General features: G+C 41.5%; 1 protein-coding gene across 5 annotated transcripts in view; it reads right to left on the bottom strand.

Annotated features, from left to right (window-relative positions):
* WWP2 (WW domain containing E3 ubiquitin protein ligase 2) overlaps positions 1 to 20,209 on the bottom strand; it is a 146,472-nt gene that overhangs the window by 99,869 nt on the left and 26,394 nt on the right. For all 5 annotated transcript variants that reach the window (XM_070770836.1, XM_070770832.1, XM_070770833.1 and 2 more), the window contains exons 3-4: positions 18,686 to 18,833; positions 18,213 to 18,334 (exon numbers count right to left, since the gene is read on the bottom strand). In XM_070770836.1, coding sequence (XP_070626937.1) covers positions 18,213 to 18,334; positions 18,686 to 18,833 — 270 coding nt within the window. The remainder of the gene's footprint in view (positions 1 to 18,212; positions 18,335 to 18,685; positions 18,834 to 20,209) is intronic.

Below are 20,209 nucleotides of genomic sequence, written 5' to 3'. Positions count from 1 at the left end.
CCATTTCCTTCTCCTGGACTGAAGAAAGCAGATCATTAAAACCGATTTGACCCTCTTGCTTCTGTTTTTACTCTCTTTAATGTGGCCACTAGAAAACTTTAGGTTCCATATGTGGCTCACTTCTCATTTCTAATGGACAGTGCTGCTCAGGTGCCCCCTTCCTGCCATTTTTTGGGCCATAATCATGAGTGGCTCTCACTGCCCAGGCCCAGCCGGCGTTCTCATGTGACCTGGGTGAACCAAGTTCATCCCTGCTGCAAAGCTTCCTTCAGCCTGGAATGCTTTTCTACTGTTGGCTTGGACAATCACTTCTCATTCTTCTACAGTTCTGGTGTCGCCTCCCCCAGGAAGCCGTCCTCAACAGCCCCTGTCTCCAGGCTGGGTTAAGTACCCTGTACTTTTCCTCCATTGTATCTGTCACAATAGCTACAGTCTGTGCTGGTTGCCTGTCCAGTCTGTCCACTCTCCTTTCTATATCCTAAATTCCAAGATGTCTGCCTCAGTTCACTGCTGCATCTCCAGCATCCAAGCTGGTGCTCAAAGGGACTTACTGTGTGAACGCTGACAAATAAAGAAGGGGGACTTCCCTGGTGATCCAGTGGTTAAGACTCCGCGTCTCCCAATGCAGAAGGCATGGGTTCAACCCCTGGTTGGGGAACTAGGATCCCTCATTCCACACAGTGTGGGCAAAAAATAAATAAATAAAAAGAAGGAAATTTCCCTGTCCCACAAAACTCTGATCCAACACTGACAAATTCACAAGTCTAAGGAGGGAAAAAAAAGAAGAAAGGGGAAAACTATCTGACCACATACTATGGCTTAAAATGCAAAAGTTCTCAATATATCTCAAGAAAAAGAAAAAAGGGGACCGCCTTGGTAGGCATTCATGCTCTGAGGGGTGGAATCACTCTTTGCTTAAATATACACTCCCAAGAGGCTGACTGCCCTCCAAAGCCGATAAGTTTACAGAACGCACTGAAGGCGGCCTGAAACCCCAGGCTACACTGGGGCGGCCACGTACCGCGGGAAAGGCTTTCCTGACAGAAAAAGCTTTTCTTCTTTTCTCAAGTGAGGCTCCACAAGGCAGCCTCTCAGCCAGTGACACAGAGAGCGGGTCTGTTTTCACATGCGTTGCTGGGGCCTGTGTGTTTACTCTTTGAGGCTCCTGGCTAAAAGGACCTTTTCTTTCAACCAGCTCTCCACTGACACTGAAACCACGGATGGGCCCGGCTGTAACTCTGAGAAGCCGGCGGGGGGAAGGGGGGTCTGGGGGAGGGGGAGGGGGTGGCTTCTGGCTTCTTCGGGAATTCCTTGAGGTTCTGGCTCGGCCGTATCTGTCCTGAGGTGCACAATAATGGAAAGCAACACACAGGGAGCTTTTCAGAGACTGTTACAGACAGGTTTAAATCCTAGTGCCTGGCAGCTGGTGCCAATCAAGGAAAACAGGAGTCACCGACGTAGGAGGCAAAAATGAAACAAAGGCCTCTGCATTTGGAGGCTGGGGATGGACTCTGACCAATGTCTCCTGAGAGAGGGCGTTCAGCGCCACCCTGGTCCCACCTCTGCTTCAGCCACGACACAGGCCACAAAACCTAAGTCACACAAAGATATGTTCATCCTCACTAATCTAATTAAGTGTGCCTATTTTATATATATATAATATACTAATACTAAATATTATCAAATTACATTATATTGTATTAGTATCTTCTTTGTGCTTTAGTCACAGGGCTAGGGGATATACAAGAGTTAACAAAAACCAGACTTCTCTGGCGGTCCAGTGGTTAAGACTCCATACTTCCACTGCAGGGGACATGGGTTCGTACCCTGGGGAAGCTCTGCAAGTCGCAAAGTGTGGTCAAAAATAAAATAAATAAACATGTTATATCAGGTAATTGTTAATATTAAAAAAAAAAAGAGTCAATAAAAACCAAACAATGACTGCCCTCATGGAGCTAACATACCAGTTATAGAGGACAATAAGTCAGATAAATAAGTAAAATACATATGATATGACATGTGCATGCTCAGACACTCAGTCATGTCCAGCTCTTGCAACCTCATGAACTTTAGCCTGCCAGGATCCTCTGTCCATGGGATTTTCCAGGCAAGAATACTAGAATGGGTTGTCATTTCCTCCTCCAGAAGATCTTTCTGACCCAGGGATTGAACCCATGTCTCCTACATTGGCAGGCGGATTCTTTACCACTGAGCCACCTGGGAAGTCCAGGAAAGCAGGTAGCTCAGCTTGTATCACGTTAATTTGAGGACACTGATTAGACAGCTGGAAATATAGGGCTGCCCAAGGAAAGGCAAAGGGTACCAGTCATAGGTGTGCAGACCAAATTTATAGTCATGAGGCCAGATAAGATCATGAAAGGAAGAGGTGCAAATTAACAGGCAGATGAAAACTAGGTCACTTGGGCTATCCCAATGTTTTCAGACTGGAGAGAAGGAAACTAGCCAAGGAGACTGGAAAAGAGTTACCGGAGAGATAGAACACCATCCAGGCATGGTGTCCTGAAAACTAAGTGACAAGAGCAGGTCAGGAAGCAATGGATTCCAACTCAAGAAATGAGAACTGAGCCACACGGAGGTGACCACAGACTTGGCACAATATTTGCAGCAGGGCAGCGAGAGTAAAAGCCTGCCTGAGAGTTCCTCAAGAAGGAAATGAGAGGAGAAAAGAAAAGAGACGCAAATGAAAATAACAAAGAGAAATCACTTGTTGTAGCCCAACAGACTGGCAGAGGTTAAAAGACTGGCAATGCCCATCACCACTGGGGGTAAGGGAAACAAGTTCACGTGCACACACACAGTGGGTGCATGAATGGATCCAGCCTTTGCAGCAGACCCAGGCCGTGGGTATCATGGAACTTGCAACTCGCCTGCCTTCTGACCCAGCAATGAATGCCCAGGAATTTACTACCCTAAGAAAAATGACAGGAAAACAAAGGTATCTTTACAAGAACTTACTGAAAAGTCATGCTTATAGTAGTAAAGAAGGAGAAACGGCCAACAATAAAAGATCTGTTAAACTATGGTACATTCATAGCAAAAAAATGCTATTGGAGCCATTAAAAGGATCTAGTTTCATTGAAGTAGAAAAACTGGATGGAAAAAAAGCAAGTTACAAGGCAATATGTATAGTCAGTTCCCAGTTTGGGAAAAAAGTTATATATTCACACATACGTACATACCCCAAAAAGCCGAGTGGATATATAACAAAATATTAACCAGGTTAGTGCTGAATAAAAAAAATGTCCATGTACCTTGTCAATTTTGCTGTGAACCTAAAATTGCTCTAAAAAATTATCTTTAAAATGATACTCCAAAGAAGACATACAGATGGCAAACACATGAAAAGATGCTCAACATCACTCATTATCAGAGAAATGCAAATCAAAACCACAGTGAGGTACCATCACATGCTGGTCAAAATGGCTGCTATCAAAAAGTCTACAAACAATAAATGCTGGAGAGGGTGTGGAGAAAAGGGAACCCTCTTACACTGTTGGTGGGAATGCAAACTAGTACAGCCACTATGGAGAACAGTGTGGAGATTCCTTAAAAAACTGGAAATAGAACTGACATATGACCCAGCAATCCCACTGTTGGGCATACACACCGAGGAAACCAGAACTGAAAGAGACACGTGTACCCCAATGTTCATTGCAGCACTGTTTATAATGGCCAGGACATGGAAGCAACCTAGATGTCCATCAGCAGATGAATGGATAAGAAAGCTGTGGTACATATACACAATGGAGTATTACTCAGCCATTTGAATCAGTTCTAATGAGGTGGATGAAACTGCAGCCTATTATACAGAGTGAAGTCAGAAAGAAAAACACCAATACAGTATACTAACTCATATATATGAGTTAATACTCCATATATATGGAATTTAGAAAGATGGTAATGATGACCCTATATGCGAGAGAGCAAAAGAGACACAGAAGTATAGAACAGTCTTTTGGACTCTGTGGGAGAAGGCAAGGGTGGGATGATTTGAGAGAATAGCATTGAAACATGTGTATTATCATATGTGAAAACTAGATTGCCAGTCCAGGTTCAATGCATGAGACAGGGTGCTCAGGGCTGGTGCACTGGGATGACCCTGAGGGATGGGATGGGGAGGGAGGTGGGAGGGGGATTCAGGATGGGGAACACATGTACACTCATGGCTGATTCATGTCAATGTATGGCAAAACCACTACAATATTGTAATTAGCCTCCAATTAAAATAAATTAAAAAAATAAAATGATACAAACAAACGTACTTACACAACAGAAAGAAACTCACAGACTTTGAGAATGAACTTACAGTTGCTAGGGGGAAGGATCTGGGGAAGGGACAGTTAAGAGAGTTTGGGATGGACATGTACACACTGCTATATTTAAAATAGATAACCAATAAGAATCTACCATATAGCACATGGAACTCTGCTCAATATTATGTGGCAGTCTGGACAGGAGGAGAGTTGGGGGAGAATGGATACATGTATATGTATGGCCGAGTCCCTTCACTGTTCCCCTGAAATTATCACAACACTATTTGTTAACGGGCTGTAAAAAAAAAAGTCTAAAAAACACAAACATCCATTGGAGTTCATAATAACAGAGTATGATTTGAAGCTTTGTAGGGAAAAAATAAAATTTCCAGTGATTTTTAACCTCCTTCTTTGGAAGGCTTCCCTGGTGGCTCAGACGGTAAAGAATCTACCTGCAATGCAGGAGACCCAGGTTTGATCCCTGGGTCGGTCAAGATCCCCTGGAGAAGGAAATGGCAACCTACCCTGGTATTCTTGCCTGGAGTATTCCATGGACAGAGGAGCCTTGCACACTACAGTCCATGGGGTCACAAAGAGTTGGATACGACTGAGAGACTGACATTTTCACTTTCTTTGGAAGGCTGTAATTAACAGAGGTTGCAGACAAAGACTCAGAGAACAAAAGGCCTAGGTTAAATCCCAGCTCTGCCACCACTTCCTATGTGATCTTGGGCAAGCTATCATCTAAGGGGATGGCAGTACTACCTACCTGATAGGTATACAGGAGGATTAAATGGAAAGACTATATATAATATTATATTATATTATACTATAGCATAGTATAGTATGTTGTATACGTAATCTTAAGAATTCAGAACAATACCTGGTACATACTTAGCACTCACAAAGTTTTTATCTTTTTTTTTTTTTCAATAAGCATGAAAAAAATGTCCCCCATTCACACATACAACCAAGTGTGGATCAAAAATATTCAGGGAAGGACTTCTTGGTGGTCCACTGGCTAAGACTCTGCACTCCCGATGTAGGGGGCCTGGGTCCAATTCCTGGTCTGGGAACTAGATCCCACATGCAGTAACTAAGAGTTCACATGCCACAACAAAGATCGAAGATCCTGCAAGCTGCAGCTAAGACCCAGAACTGCCAGATTAAATAAATAATTAATTTTTTAATAAATATTCAGGGAAAAGAAACTTCAGAAGGTTCCCAGAAGTTAACCTTGAACTTGCTGTGCTCCAGCAACTGTTTACAAAGCACTTAGGTTGTATTAGGGCTGCCCTGGTGGTTCAGACGGTAAAGCATCTGCCTGCAATGTGGAAGACCCGGGTTCGATCGCTGGGTTGGGAAGATCCCCTGGAGAAGGAAATGGCAACCTACTCCAGTACTCTTGCCTAGAAAATTCCATGGAGGGAGGAACCTGGTAGGCTACAGTCCATGGGGTCGCAAAGAGTCGGACACAACTGAACGACTTCATTTTCTCTTTCTTTAGGTTGTATTAGGTGTTATAAGTAATCGAGAGATGATTTAAAGTATACGGGGGTATGTGCACAGGTGATATGCAAATACTATGCCATTTTATAGAAGAGATTTGAGCATCTGCAGACTGTGGTATTGGGGGGAAGGGGTCCCACAGACACCGAGGGATGATTATAATGTTTTCAATTTGGGGATCAAGGCTGAATTTCTCAGAAGTCTTCTGTGAGCATTCCATAAGACTGAAATAACTAGGTCTTAGTGGTTTGCCAGGTTCACAAAAGTGACTACTTGGCTATGCCAGGACTGGTTTGGCCATTTCTCCCATCAGGCCTAATCAAGACGCTGCAGTTTGTAGCTATGTTCTGAATAACAGCTGCCTACCAGTTTACAGGACTGTCACATCCTTCCTTTCACTTTTGTCTCTTGCCCGCCTGCTCCTCATCTGAAGAAATTGTGAATAATTTCTCGAACTTAAAACTGTTTTTAACTGAGGAGCAATGTTTTAAAATTTTCTCCCTTCTCTGACTCAGGTTCCAAGGATCAGTGATTTTATTTATCTTTCAGTTGAAAAACTGGAAAAACAGTGTGTTTACTTTAAAACAAATGCAAGCACTGTCTGTCAGGCCTGCCTCCTTAAGATGCCCACCCACCAGAACACTTTATCCTCACAGCAGAGGGAGGGAGGCAGTGCAGCCCGTGTGACTGGCCTATCTGTTCTCGGAACATAAAGTGCAGTAACAGCCCTCTGCTTAAAAGATTTTTAAATAAATAGGGAGCTGTTTGCTTTTTCTCTCTCTCATTTTTTTTTTTAAATCTGGGAGACACACATGGGGAAAGAAAACAGACACGTATTGAAAAGGAAGAGCTAAGCAAGGAGCTTTTCGCAGGCACTTCATTTGTCACAGAGGTCTGGGTTCAACAATTCTCAAACCACCTCCTATGTATATAGAACTGAGGAAGTGAGTAAATGTATGGATGATGGTGAGAGCCAGGGTTCTCTGCGGAAAGGAGGAAAGTTAGAAAGAACCCTGTGAGGTTGAATTACCAATTGCAGCATGAATTCATCATGCAGAATACTGGGCTGGCCAAAAAGTTCATTTGGGTTTTTCCATAAGACGTTACAGTGAAACCTGAAAGAACCTTCTGGCCAATCCAATATACGGGCACAGAAATGTGTGTGTGTGTGTGTGTGTGTGTGTGTGTGTACATAAAGTCTTTTAGGAAAACTGAAGGCTCAAAAGCCAAGAACATTTTGAAGAAAAAGAGCAGTGAGACGAATTATGTCCAGGGATTTCCCTGGTGGTCCACTGGTTTAGAATCCGCCTTGCAATGCAAGAGACATAGATTTTGAACCCTGGTGGGGAAACTAAGATCCCACGTGCCACAGAGCAACTGAGCCCATGCGCCACAACTAGAGAGTCCGTGCCCTGCAACAAAAGATCCCACATGATGCAACCAAGACCTGATGCAGCCAAATAAATAAATAAAAAGAAGAGAGATGTCCAACCTGAGACTGACACTCCCTCCGGTGAAAAGAGTTTAACACTGTGTAAAACCCAGGAGGAAAAAGTACAACCAGATCCTCAGCCTACACCATACATCAAAGTAAACTCCAGATTGGTTAAAGAGTGAAACATCTTAAAAACTAAATAAAGAAAACCATCACAAGTGTTACATAAGGAAGGTATCTAACTGCACTTCTTCCCACGTGGTACCTCAGCGGTTCTCAGACTTGAGCAGGCCTCAGAATCCTCTGGAACGTTTGTTAAAACACAGATCACTGGGCCTTGCCTGCAGTTTCTGATTCTGTAGGACTGGGATAGAGCCTGAGGATTTACGTTTCTAATGTTTCCAGGTGATCTGGAGACCACACTTTGAAACCACTGGGCTAACTGATGGTCCCAATGCCATTTGTTCACCTTTCTTCACTGATTTTATTTCTTTATTTTTGGCTGTGTGTCACGTGGCATGTGGGACCATAGTTTCCCCACCAGGGATAGAACTTGCGCTCCCTGCAGTAGAAGCATGCAGTCTCTAACCACTGGACTGCCAGGGAAGTCCTTTACTGATTTTAAATGCCACTTTTATCACACAGTAAATTCTATGTATATTAGATGATGTTTGGGGAAAAAAATATGATGGGGACTTATCAAAAGGATACAGGAGCGAGCTTAAAGAGGTACCCACTGGCCAAACCAAGGATAACTTGAGCTCCAAAATACTAAATTACAACACATGAATAAAAGAAGAATCCATGAGATAATAATACATACCTACATAATAATCCATGAGACTGATAATACATACCTACATAAAGGAAAAGGAAAAGCTCTTCCTTACAGCAGTATACCAAATACTAAATATAGAAGGAATGACTAAATTGGAAAAAAAAAGTTCTGCAACCATCACAGTATTAACTGATTCAGACAAAAATCGTTCACGAATGCAAAAACTAGTAGGTGAAGGCGCCATGAGGAACCCATATTTACATGTTGTCAAAGTATTGTATCTCCCCAGAAATAACTTTTGATTTATAAAGAGAAAAATGGGGCTTCCCTGGTGGTCCAGTGGTAAAGAATCTACCTGCTAAAGCAAGGGTCACAAGCTGCATCCCTGGTCCAGTCTGATTTCACGTGCTCAGAACTAAGCCCATGCAGCACAACCACTGAAACCCACACACCCTGAGCTTGTGTTTCACAACAAGAGAAGCCGCCGCGATGAGAAGCGGAGTACCGCAGCAGAAAGGAGCCCTCGCTCTCGGCAACAGAGAAAGCCTATGCACAGCAACACAGACCCCACACAGCCAAAAGTAAAATTTTTTTTTAATGTAAATAAATAAAGAGAAAATAGTCATTTGACAGTAGAGAACCTAACACACCCCACCTTAGCCTGATGGACAAAGTTCACGTCATTAATAATGAAACAAGCTGAGTAGGGTACCCTCTGGTCTGACTCAATAACAAGGATGCAACATCACTTCTAGTGTTCCTGCCAAAAATGTGTACTCTGAATCCAAACTGAGGGGATTCCACAAAAAGATGGCCTAAACACTTTAAAAAGGACACTGCTCTCAAAGACAAAAACAGGCTGAGGAACTGACAGCAGATTTATGGATAACCAAATCCAACACATAATCTTGCAGGGGATCCTGGATGGGGTGGAGGACAGGGGAAGAAATCACTTGAAATTCATTTTTGCAACAACTGGAAAATATGAATTATATAACAATATTGTAAAAATGTCAGATTTCTTGATTTGATTAATTTCCTCCAGGGGATCTTCCCAACCCAGGAATCAAACCCGAGTCTCCTGCACTGCAGGCAGATTCTTTACCGACTGAGCCACCAGGGAAGCCCAAGAATACTAGAGTGGGTAGCCTACCCCTTTCTCCAGGGGATCTTCCCAACCCAGAAATCAAACCGGGGTCTCCTGCATTGCAGGCGGATTCTTTACCAGCTGAGCAACCAGGGAAGCCCCTCTTAGAAAACACACACTTAGATATTTAGGGATAAAAAAATATAAGGTTTATAATTTGAAATGCTTCAACAAATCACTACACATGTAGATACAGATATACAGATGATGTTTAAGGCAAACACATCAAAATATTAGCACATGGATGAAGAGTCTAGGAAATTCTTTGTCCAAGTCTTATAACACTTCTCTGAATTTGAAATTACTTTAAAACAAAGAAGTTTGGCTGTTTTTTGTTTGTTTGCTTTTTTAATCTACTTTAAGCCATTTTCCCTCCTTGAAAGTGGGACAGTCTGGTAGTGCCAAGTTCTGCAATGTTGATGAGGCCAGGTGCCAGAGAGGTGAGCTACAAGAGAAAAGTGGGTCTCAGACCCTACCTGCTACCAAGCTAGAAAGAAATGAAGATCACCCAGTGGGCGGAGACAGATGAAACATGCCGATGGTCACTGAAGTTGGGCGGGTAGGGATTATGTTTGAAAATACCCCGAACAAAAAGGTTTTAAAAATCAATATTCAACCTCAAAAGCTGGCTTCCTTCCACACAGAGATGACTAGAACCATCCTTAAGAGCCAGACCAGGACTTTTGGTCAAGTCCTCTATGTGCAGCAACAGCCAGGTCAACGTCCCCGCTGAGCTGGCCAAGGCTGACCATTACGTAACTGCCGGACTTGAGTAAAAGCCTCCACTGTAGCACTGCTGGCCAGCAGGGACACAGGAAACATGAGCTGGGTCTCCCAGTCTACCTCCAAGTCCACCCAGGGGAAAACAAGGGAGAGAATGAAAGGACGAATTATGTCCCATGGAGCAGAAAAACGCCAGGTGAGGCAAGCGCCACCCTCCTGCCCTTTCCCAGGAAAAGTGGTTCCAGGAAGACCCAGCCACAGTGAGAGGAGGATTATCTCACCTACTGGGAGCCACTTCCCTACGAAACCTTAGATGCCACTGGAAACACTTCTGGCCCAGGAGCTCCCAGAGGAGAACAGATGCCAAGACCACAGTGCTGAAACGTCCTGTGTTCATTCAGCATTCACACTTGCAAAGACTGTATTTGTCCACTCTTTGCATTCTCTCTTGGAACAACCTCAGGGCTGCCTCCCATTTAGGCAAGGAGGTCTCTGCCTGTCCATCTTTGGGATGTGAACTTTCTAATCTTTGCGAAGGAAAGTATCAGAGGAGACAGAATAATATTAATAACTACCATTGCTACTACTAATATAGTACCAATATGTGTCGGGTACTGTTGTTAGCTTACTGAACCTCAAAACAATATTTTACAGACAAGGAAACAGAAGCATGGAGAAGTGAAATGACTGTCTGATGTACAAAGCTGGGGGAATCAGGAGTCAAGCCCAGGAGTTTGACTTCAGAGTCTACACATTCTTAACCACTTCTCTCTACACAACAGATTTGCAATCACCAGAAGCAGCCTTGCTCTGCACAGAAGGCATTATGAGTATTATCTGTTATCAGCTATGCCATTGCCAGGTTAGGTTTGTTTTTCTAAGAAAAAGCAGCCCAGTGCCCAGATTTTTCCATCAGATTCGGATCTGATGTGCCTCACAACTCAACGCAGCCACACGCTCAAAGTGCTAAGGCTGGTGTCAGCAAGAGCAGCAGGAGCTGGAGCCACTGCCATAAGCAACATAGCTCCTGGGAGCCACAGAAAACACTCTCCTGAATCGCTCTGGGCTCAAACAGAAAGTCACAATAGCAATTACAAAAAAAGGAGCAGAACTGGCAAAACATAGGGGATGGTAAACAGTTCACCAGCAGATAGTCTCCACTAAAGCTAAACATGCGCCCACCCTATGAACCAAGTCCACAATATAGAGACAGGCAGGTAGACAGATTTAACAGAAGTGCGTGCCTGTGTCCTCCAAAACACATGTTTAAGAACGTCCACAGCAGGGGACTCCCCCGGTAGTCCAGTGGCTAGGACTCCACACTCCCAAAGCAGCGGGCTTGGGTTCAATTCCTGGTCAGAGAACTAGATCCCACATGCCACAGTGAGGATTGAAGAGTCCTTGTGCTACAACCAAGACCATGTGCAGCCAAATAAATAAGTAAAATAAAATAAAAAAAAGAATGTTCACAGCAGTATTGCTCATGATGGCTAAAAACTGGAAATGTCTACCAACAGGAAACAAGACAAATAAACTGTAGTATATTCATACAGTAGGATACCACACCCCAGTAAAGGAAAAAAAAAAAAACCTCTCATTTCACACAAAAGCCCAGATGCATCTCACAGATATAATGAAGAGTCAGGCACAAGAAAACACACTAGCTGATTTCAGTGATACCAAAATTCAAGAACAGGCAAAACGAATCAATAATGATAAAATTCAGAATAGTGGTTATCTCAGGGCAGGGCAAGGAAGAGACATGGGGAGACTCCTAGAGTCCTAGGAAGGTTCTCTCTCTTGATGTGAGGGGTCATTACACAGATGTGGACATACGTAAATACTCACTGAGCTGTCTCGCTTAAGATTTGTGCACTTTTAAAAGAAGAAAACAACTTCAATACCAAGGGGGAAAGAAAATCAAAAGCATGATTAAAGCAAGAATGTTTTCATTATTAAATAAGACAGTACAAAAGTAAAAAGGCACTAAGCTTTCAACTCAAACAGCTATAAACGACTGACTGAATAAATAAGGCAAATCTAGAACAAAGGGTTGAAAAAAGTTAACACTAAAAATGGAAATTAACATTAGAAAATACAATATAATTGATAAGTCCAAATACAATAGCTGTCCTGTGAAAAAATAAATCAAAAGCCAAAAATTAAAACAAAAATGTTTATGCCAGGCAAGAGAAAAAAATTGGGAAAAAATACACAAATATCATAGCTCAGTTGGTAAAGAATCCGCCTGCAATGCAGGAGACCCCGGTTCAATTCCTGGGTCAGGAACATCCCCTGGAGAAGGGATAGGCTACCCATTCCAGTATTCTTGGGCTTTCTTTGTGACTCAGATGGTAAAGAATCCACCTGCAATGCAGGAGACCTGGGTTTGATACCTGGGTTGGGAAGATTCCCTGGAGAACCAGTCCAGTATTCTGGCCTGGAGAATTCCATGGACTGTATAGTCCACATGGGGTCACAAAGAGTCAGACACAACTGAGCGACTTTCACTTCCACACAAATATCAACATTTTTAAGTGAGAAAAATCAGAAACATTTTTAAAAATGAGAATGCTATCTAAAATCTTTATATTAATACTTTGAATATCTCATGAAATGGTTTTCTCAGAAAATATGAATTAACAAAATTGACACAAGATAAATCAGAAAAGCTGAACAAACCAATCATTATGGGGGGAAAAGACTGAAAAAGTCATCAAAGAATTATTTCAGAGAAAGCTGCCAGACCTAGTTGGTTTTATGGGTAAGCTCTTTCCTGCACTCATGGAACAGATAATTCTCATGTTATAGAGTCTATTCCCAAAATTGGAAAGCACTTCAATTTACTTTATAAAATTAGCCTAGCCTCAATTCCAAAGCTGACAAAAATAGTACAAAACTACAAACAAATGTCACTCATGAATATAGATGGAAAACTCCCAAATAAAATATGAATAAGCAATTCTAACAAAATTTTCAAGGAATAATCTACCAGAAGCAATTAGGTATATTCCAGAAATTCTAAGGTTGTTACTACATGGAAATTAATATAATACATCAAAAGGAGAAAAATCATGTAATTATCCAAATGGCCGCTTAAAAACTATTTGCTAAAAATTCAAACCCCATCTAGATATTTTTTAAAAGACAACAATAATTAATAAACCAAGAAGACAGGTTACCAACTAATCCTCAACCTCATACCTGAAGAAGTCACTATAATATAAGCTTGGTTATTAAACAGGAAAGGATACCTATTCCATCGCCACTAAAACAGGAAGTTGTATGCAAAGCAACTGACAAGAAAAAAGTATAATTAACTCCTAAGAGGAGCAAAATTATTGATCTTAGAAACCATATAAACATCTACCAAAGGACTTCCTTCGTGGCCCAGTGGTTAAGACTTTGCCTTCCAATGCAGTGGGTGTGGGTTGATCCCTGGTCAGGGAGCTTCATGGCCAAAAAAACCAAAACACAGAAAAACAGAAGCAATATCGTAACAAATTCAATAAAGACTTTAAAAATGGCCCACATTAAAAAAAAAAAATGTCTACCAAAAGAAACTGTTGAAAATCTATACTAAGAAGTCAGCAACTGACTATAAAAAACACAAACACTAACAGTCATATACCAGTAATAAACATTAAGTCAAAAGACATAATAGGAAATTATCCCACTAAAAATAATATCAAAGCTTCTCCAAAAATTAAAAGAATCTATCTGAAGATAACTTCAAAATGACCTGAGTGAATTTAAAGACATTCCATGTTCCCGTGTAGGAAGAATCAGTATGAAATTCTCCATAAAGGAAACTTTACATACGTCAGGATTCCAACAAAATCTCAAGGGATTTGGGGTAGGAGAATAGAAAGAGGGGAGAACCCAATAAAATAAAGTTCATGTGACGGTATCATCCAAGCAAAGAAAAAAACAGGAAGATTTTGAAAAGAAGAGAAACTTGAACTGTCAGTTATAATAGCTAAGACAAAGTGATTTTAAAAGGCCAATTGAAGAAACAAACAAGGACTTCCCCGGTGGTCCAGTGGCTAGGACTCCAAGCTCCCAATGCTGGGGACTCGGGTTTGATCTCTGGTCAGGGAACTAGATCCCACAAGCCACAACTAAAAGATTCCATGCACTGCCACTACGATCAGAGCAAATACATAAATAGATATTTTAGAAACTAAACAACAAATGAAATATAAACTCCCCATACAGGCCCAGATATACATATGTTTTTAATATATGCTTAAGGTAGCAAGTCAAGTCACTGGGGATATAGATTCAATAAGCAGTGCTAAAGTAATCAGTTAAATATTTGGAAAAATTAAATTAGATCCTTATCAAGAGGGAGGGGGTATATGTACACAAGTGGCTGATTCATGTTGTTGTACAGCAGAAACTAACACAACATTGTAAAGCAATTTACATTCCAGTTTTTAAAAAAATAGAATAAAAAATAAATGATATCCCTACTCACAGTGAACACAAAAATAAATTCATTTGGATGGAGAATTAAGTTAAAAAAAAACAAAATCACAGTAAACTAGAGGAAAATGATCATTTACCTGTTCTCAGAATGAGGGAAAGCCTTTCAAATCATAAAAGAAAAGGCTGAAAACCTAAAAGGTGAAAGATTCGACTACAAAATGTTTAAAACATCTGTATGGAAAAAATTTTTTTAAATGATTGCAAAAATAAAATGCAAATGAAAAACTGGGAAAACAAAAATTATAAGACAAAGAATAACAACCTTAATATATAAAGAGCTCTTTCAAAATCAAGAGAGAAAAATGCAGTATAAATAAATTTAAAATGCAGTATAAATAAAATAAATGCAGTATAAGTAAATTTCAGTATAAAAATGAGCAAAGGACATTAATAAGGCAACAAACACACTTTTAAAAAATATTCTGTCTCCTGGAGTAAATCACAGCCTTAAAAAAAGTGGAGTGGAGGTAGAGGGACTTCGAAAACATAACAGCCAAAAGGAGTGAGGGGACCTTGCCCAAACCCAGGTTCAGGGAAACCAACTGTAAAACAATACCTTGAGATAAATGGTGAAATCAAATATGAACTGGGTATTAGTTGAAAATGAGGAATTCATGTAAATATTGCCAGATGTGACAATGGTACTTTTGTAAAAAAAAAAAAAAAAGTAATTATGTTTAAAAAAAAAAAAGAGTCCTTTTTTAATGAGATGCATGCTGAAGAATCTAGGATAAAAGCTTGAAACATCTGTAATTTACTTTAAAATACTGAAGCCAAGGCTAATTTGGTGGTCCAGTGTTTAAGATTCCACCTTGTAATGGAGGGGACATCAGTTCAATCCCTGGTCCAGGAAGATCCCACGTGCTAAGGAGCAACTAAACCCGTGTTCCACAGCTACCAAAGCCACTGTCATGAGAAGCCCGCACTCTGCAACTAGAGTAGCCACTGCTCATCTCAACTAGAGTCCCCTGCACAGCAACAAAGACCGAGCATAGCCAAAAATAAAATAAATAATAAATGAAACTATTTTTAAAGTAATAATAATAAAATAAACAAATAATAAAATACTGCAGCCAAAAATAGATGAAGCAAATCTGGCATAATGTTAATTACCAAATATACACATACACACACACACACGCACACACATTTTTTCTTCTTACAAACAAATCCAATAAATGCCAAAGTACAATAGAAACCAGCCACATCGGCAAAAACTGATGGCAGGATAAATGGGGAGAACTTCTCTGGAGAGTAGTCTTGCAATATGTGTCCAAAGCCTTGAAAAGTATTTAAATCCAGCAAGTCAGTGTTCAGTAATTTAACCCAAATTTTCAACAACTGGTACAAAAATCTGTAAACTTGTAAGAGTACCATCACAGCATTATCTGTGACTGTGAAAATCATCTGTGACCACTGAAAATTACTCACGTGTTCAACCTTAAATTTTCACACAGTCATCTGACAGACGACTACCAGACAGACATCAAAAATTAACTTTTGAAGAACAATTAAAGTTATGTTGATATATCTTATGGTACTGCAGTGACAGAAAACAGTATGGTAGTTCCTCAAAAAATTAAGAGAATTACCACATGATCCTGCTATTCTATTCTGAATATATTTCCGAAAGAATTGAAAGCATGGACTTGAAGAGATATTTGCACACCCATGTTCACAACAGCACTGTTCACTACAGGAAAAAAAGGAGCAGTTCATGTGTCCTTTAATGGATGGATGGACCAACAAAATGTGGTGTATCCATACAATGGACTATTATTCAACATTAAAAAGGTGATTCCAGGGAAATACCTGGTGGTCCAGTGGTTAGGACTCTGCACTTTCCCTGCTGAGGGCACGGGTTCAATCCCGGGTTGGGGAGCTAAGATCCTGCAAGCCACACAGCTTGACCAAGATAAAATAAAATAAATTTTTAAAAAAGAGAAAAAAGGTGATTCTGATACATGCCACGTGAATGGGCCTTAAGGACATTATGCTGAGTGAAAGAAGAAAGACACAAAAGCGCATGATTCCACTTACAGGCAATATCTAGATTCAAAGAGACAGAGAGTAGAATGGTGGAGGTTGAAGGGAGTGAGGAAGTTGCTGTTTAATGGGTACAGAGTTCGAGTCTAGCAAGATGAAAAAGCTCTGGAGATGGATGGAGGTGATAGCTACAGAATCATGTGAATGAAATTAATGACACTCAACTGTACATTTCTAAATGGTTAAGAAGATGAGTTTTATGTTATGTGTTTTTTATCACAATTAATATAAAAATATATTAACACATTCTAATTTTTCTTTTTTTTTTTATGGCCATGCCGCTCAGCATGAGGATCTTAGCTTCCTGGCCAGGGACTGAACCCATGCCTCCTACTTAAGACTTTCCTACAGTGGAAGCAGAGAGTCTTAAGCACTGAACCATCAAGGAAGTCTCTATATTAATTTTGAAGAAAAAAAGGCATGTTGCAAAATAATATGATCATGTATGATCTCAATTTTGTTTCACTAACATCTTAAATATTAAGACACTGTATACAGGGAAAAAAAAAAAAAACCTCAATGGTATATATCAAAAAGTTAATAATAATTATCACTAGGTACTGTGCTTCCAGGGGAATTTATTTTATTTTCTTTGTGCTTTTATTTTATTTTCTTTGTGCTTTTGTGCAAGTCCCAGTTTTTCTACAATTACCTTTGCCATTGAAAGCAAAAGTACGCCAACCAGACACAAGAAAAAGGAGAGAAAAGCACATGCATGTCGGTTGATGATCCTAACGGGAGAATGCCCAGAAGTATATTTCCAAATGACATAGTAAACATAATTACCCTTAAAATCAAATTATAAAAGGTAGACTAGCATGTGAGAAAATAAAGACCAACTCGGAAGACAGAGCAGGGGGTAGTTCCCTGTAGAATTAGAACAGAGGCAGGCCCTGATTTCAGACGATTCCCAGATCCACAGCGGATGCACATCACTGCGTGCCCTGCAGAAAGGAAGAGACTGGGGGAGCCTCGCACAGCACTCACGAGGCCCATCAGAAAGGACAGGCTCAGAAAGGCGAGACCCTTGAATCTCAGTGCTCCCCAGCCCCACCTCTCTCTCAAGCTACATCCACGTTCAGAAAATATTTGCTAGACAGCAGACATCAAGAGAAGAAGGAGGCTTTCTTTCTGTGGCATTCCCTCACCACATCTGGTGCTGCTCTGAATAGAGGCTTTATGAGGGAGGGTCCAGATGCCACAACCACGAGCTACTCCACTGACCACAAACAGCAATAAACAGACATTAGGATTTAGATCTCTGTGTAGCAGAGACACTTTGAATAATCATGATGGAGTTTCCATCACATTCCAATATCCAGGAAATGTTTATCAAGTGCCTGCACAGAGCACCGTTTGTAACACCATCCCATGCAGACACGCACGCACACGTGCACACACACACACGCATGGAGCTCCTTTGTTCTGTTTGAGGGATCAGACTGGGAAAAGATGATTTAGGCTGGAAGCATTCAACAGTCTGATTCTACACATCACACATTAGGAAAAGAGGGGCAGGGGCAGAAGGAGAGTACACATATCCCTGAGGAAAGATCAAGAGGGAAACGTCCCAACATGAAGGGCCCTGGACCAAGGGGGCTGAGTCCCACAGTAGAAGCAGAGGGTAGCCCTCAGCTTCCCTAGAACTCCAGGGATCCTATGCACAGGGAGCAGAGTCACTGCAGCCCCTGGTCCAGGAGGAAACGGCATCACCCAGGTTTATCCGCCACATGAGAGAGATCCCTGCCTTCATATCCCTTCCCCACACCCACAGATGAATCACGTCAGCCACCCCTGCATCATACATACTTTTGCCCCCATTGTTCTTCAGGACATTGGAGAGGTTGATGGAGGCGGTGCCTAGCAGTTCATTTCTCAAGGTGTGGCAGCTCCAGACCTTCAGGTCTAAATGACTCTGGGCTGTGACATTCCTGGAAAACAAATACTTGATTCATCACATCCAAGCAGACCAGTCATTCCTGCAACTTAGAAGAAGGCAGAGAAATTATACTGCTGTCATCTTGGAGACCAAGGGGGGACCCCAAAGAGGAAGACAGTCACAGATACCCTTCCCCACCCCACCCACCCGAGCTGACCCTGTACCATCTAGCAAACAATGAATGCTCTGTGAGCTCGACAATGTAAAAACACCTGAAGAGAAGGTGCATCAGGTACCCAAGGCAGAGGACTAGAGGCTGATACACGAAACCTGGATCTCCCACAACCCCCTTCTCGACCTCCCCCAGGGGAGCTGCCTTCGGAGAGAAGGGGTTTTCTCTTACAAAATGATGATCTCGTTCCAGAGAAGCTCAGAGCTCCCAATTCGCTTTCCAGTCTTCTTGGTCTCGCTGGGGAGTCCATCCACAGCCACTTCCACAAACGAGTTAATTCGAGGTTGACGACTATGCACCTTGGGCTTTGCTGACACCACTGGCCGGGAAAGACAGAAAAAGTCAAGGATGAGTCAGAGGGCTCCCAGCTGCCCCCCTGTGGCACATGTTCTACCTCTTTTTTGTTGTTTCCTTTAAAAAGAGAAATTTTGCTTTTCCCTCATTCTAAAAGGACTTTTTTAAAATGTGAGGATATAAAAAATATATATATAGCACAAGAAAAGAAGATAAAAAAAAAATCACTCCTAACCTGAAAACACTGGGATGATTATCATTAAGTCATACTAGACTTTTTCTGATATCTGGTGAATACAGACTTTTTCTAGACTTTCATCTCTTACGTCCCTAATTCCTTAAAAACTCCTCTCCCCTCAAAATTCATTTCAAAAGTTACAACCTAAGCCCGTTTATAAGGATATGCCATAATTTAGTGAACTATTTTTCCATTGTTGAATAAATTGCCTCCAACTTTTGGCTCAGGAAAAATGACCACAAATGTATAAAGTATCTGCATGCATGTCTGAGTATTCTTCCAAAGGATACGAACATTTTCTAAAGTTCTTAAAACCGCTCAATTCCTTTCTAAACCCATGTAGATACCCATCAGCACTATAGGAACATACCCATTTCACCAAACACTGCATAGCACTGAGTACTATGGTTTTTTTTTCCACTCTTGGCAAATCATGTAGGTGAGGCAAAAAAAAAAAAAAGAAATAGCATAAAGATAACAGCTAAGAGTTAATTAGCACTTGTCACAGATACTATGCTGTGCACACATTATCTCACCGAATCCTTATAGTGAGGCAGGAAATAACCTCATCACTGCATTTCACCCAGGAGGAAACAGGCTTGGAGAAGCTAGGTCACTGCCCCAGGCTACATATCCAGGAGCTTTGAGCCAGGATGTGCCTCTGGCTGCCTCTGACTCCACACTATGCCCTACGTCATGACCGGACTTTGCTTATTTGTTCTCATTTGTTCCTTCAGTCACTAGCCGGAGTGAATATTTTTCCCATGTACTTGTTAACCATCTGCATTTCCTCTTTTGTTCATTTCCTTTGTGTGGCAGCATTTCTGATGCTCACATGGTACCTACCAGCTAGCCAGGGACTCAGGACCATCTAAGCAAGCATATGCCCAGGGCTGGATGCTAGACAAGCTCCTTTTATACTATGTATCAGCCACAGTGGAAACTCCAGGTCACTAGGACAAAACCCATCTACATGGCTTCTATCCTATGCCCCAAATCAGAAGACATAACTGACAATCCTCACCAGTGATGAGAAGACTGCCTGAGCCAGAGCTCCCACCAAAAGTTAGCATACTTCTCCCTCCCAGACCTTCTGAGGGGTGACAATCCTGTAAAGGTCCACAACCGGGGACAGGGCAAAGCCACCTCTGATTCTCTTCTAG

Source organism: Bos indicus, chromosome 18, assembly GCF_029378745.1.
Source record: "Bos indicus isolate NIAB-ARS_2022 breed Sahiwal x Tharparkar chromosome 18, NIAB-ARS_B.indTharparkar_mat_pri_1.0, whole genome shotgun sequence".
Lineage (NCBI taxonomy): Eukaryota > Metazoa > Chordata > Mammalia > Artiodactyla > Bovidae > Bos > Bos indicus.
Note: the sequence above shows the minus strand (reverse complement) of the source record. Positions and strands in the feature narration are given on the sequence as shown.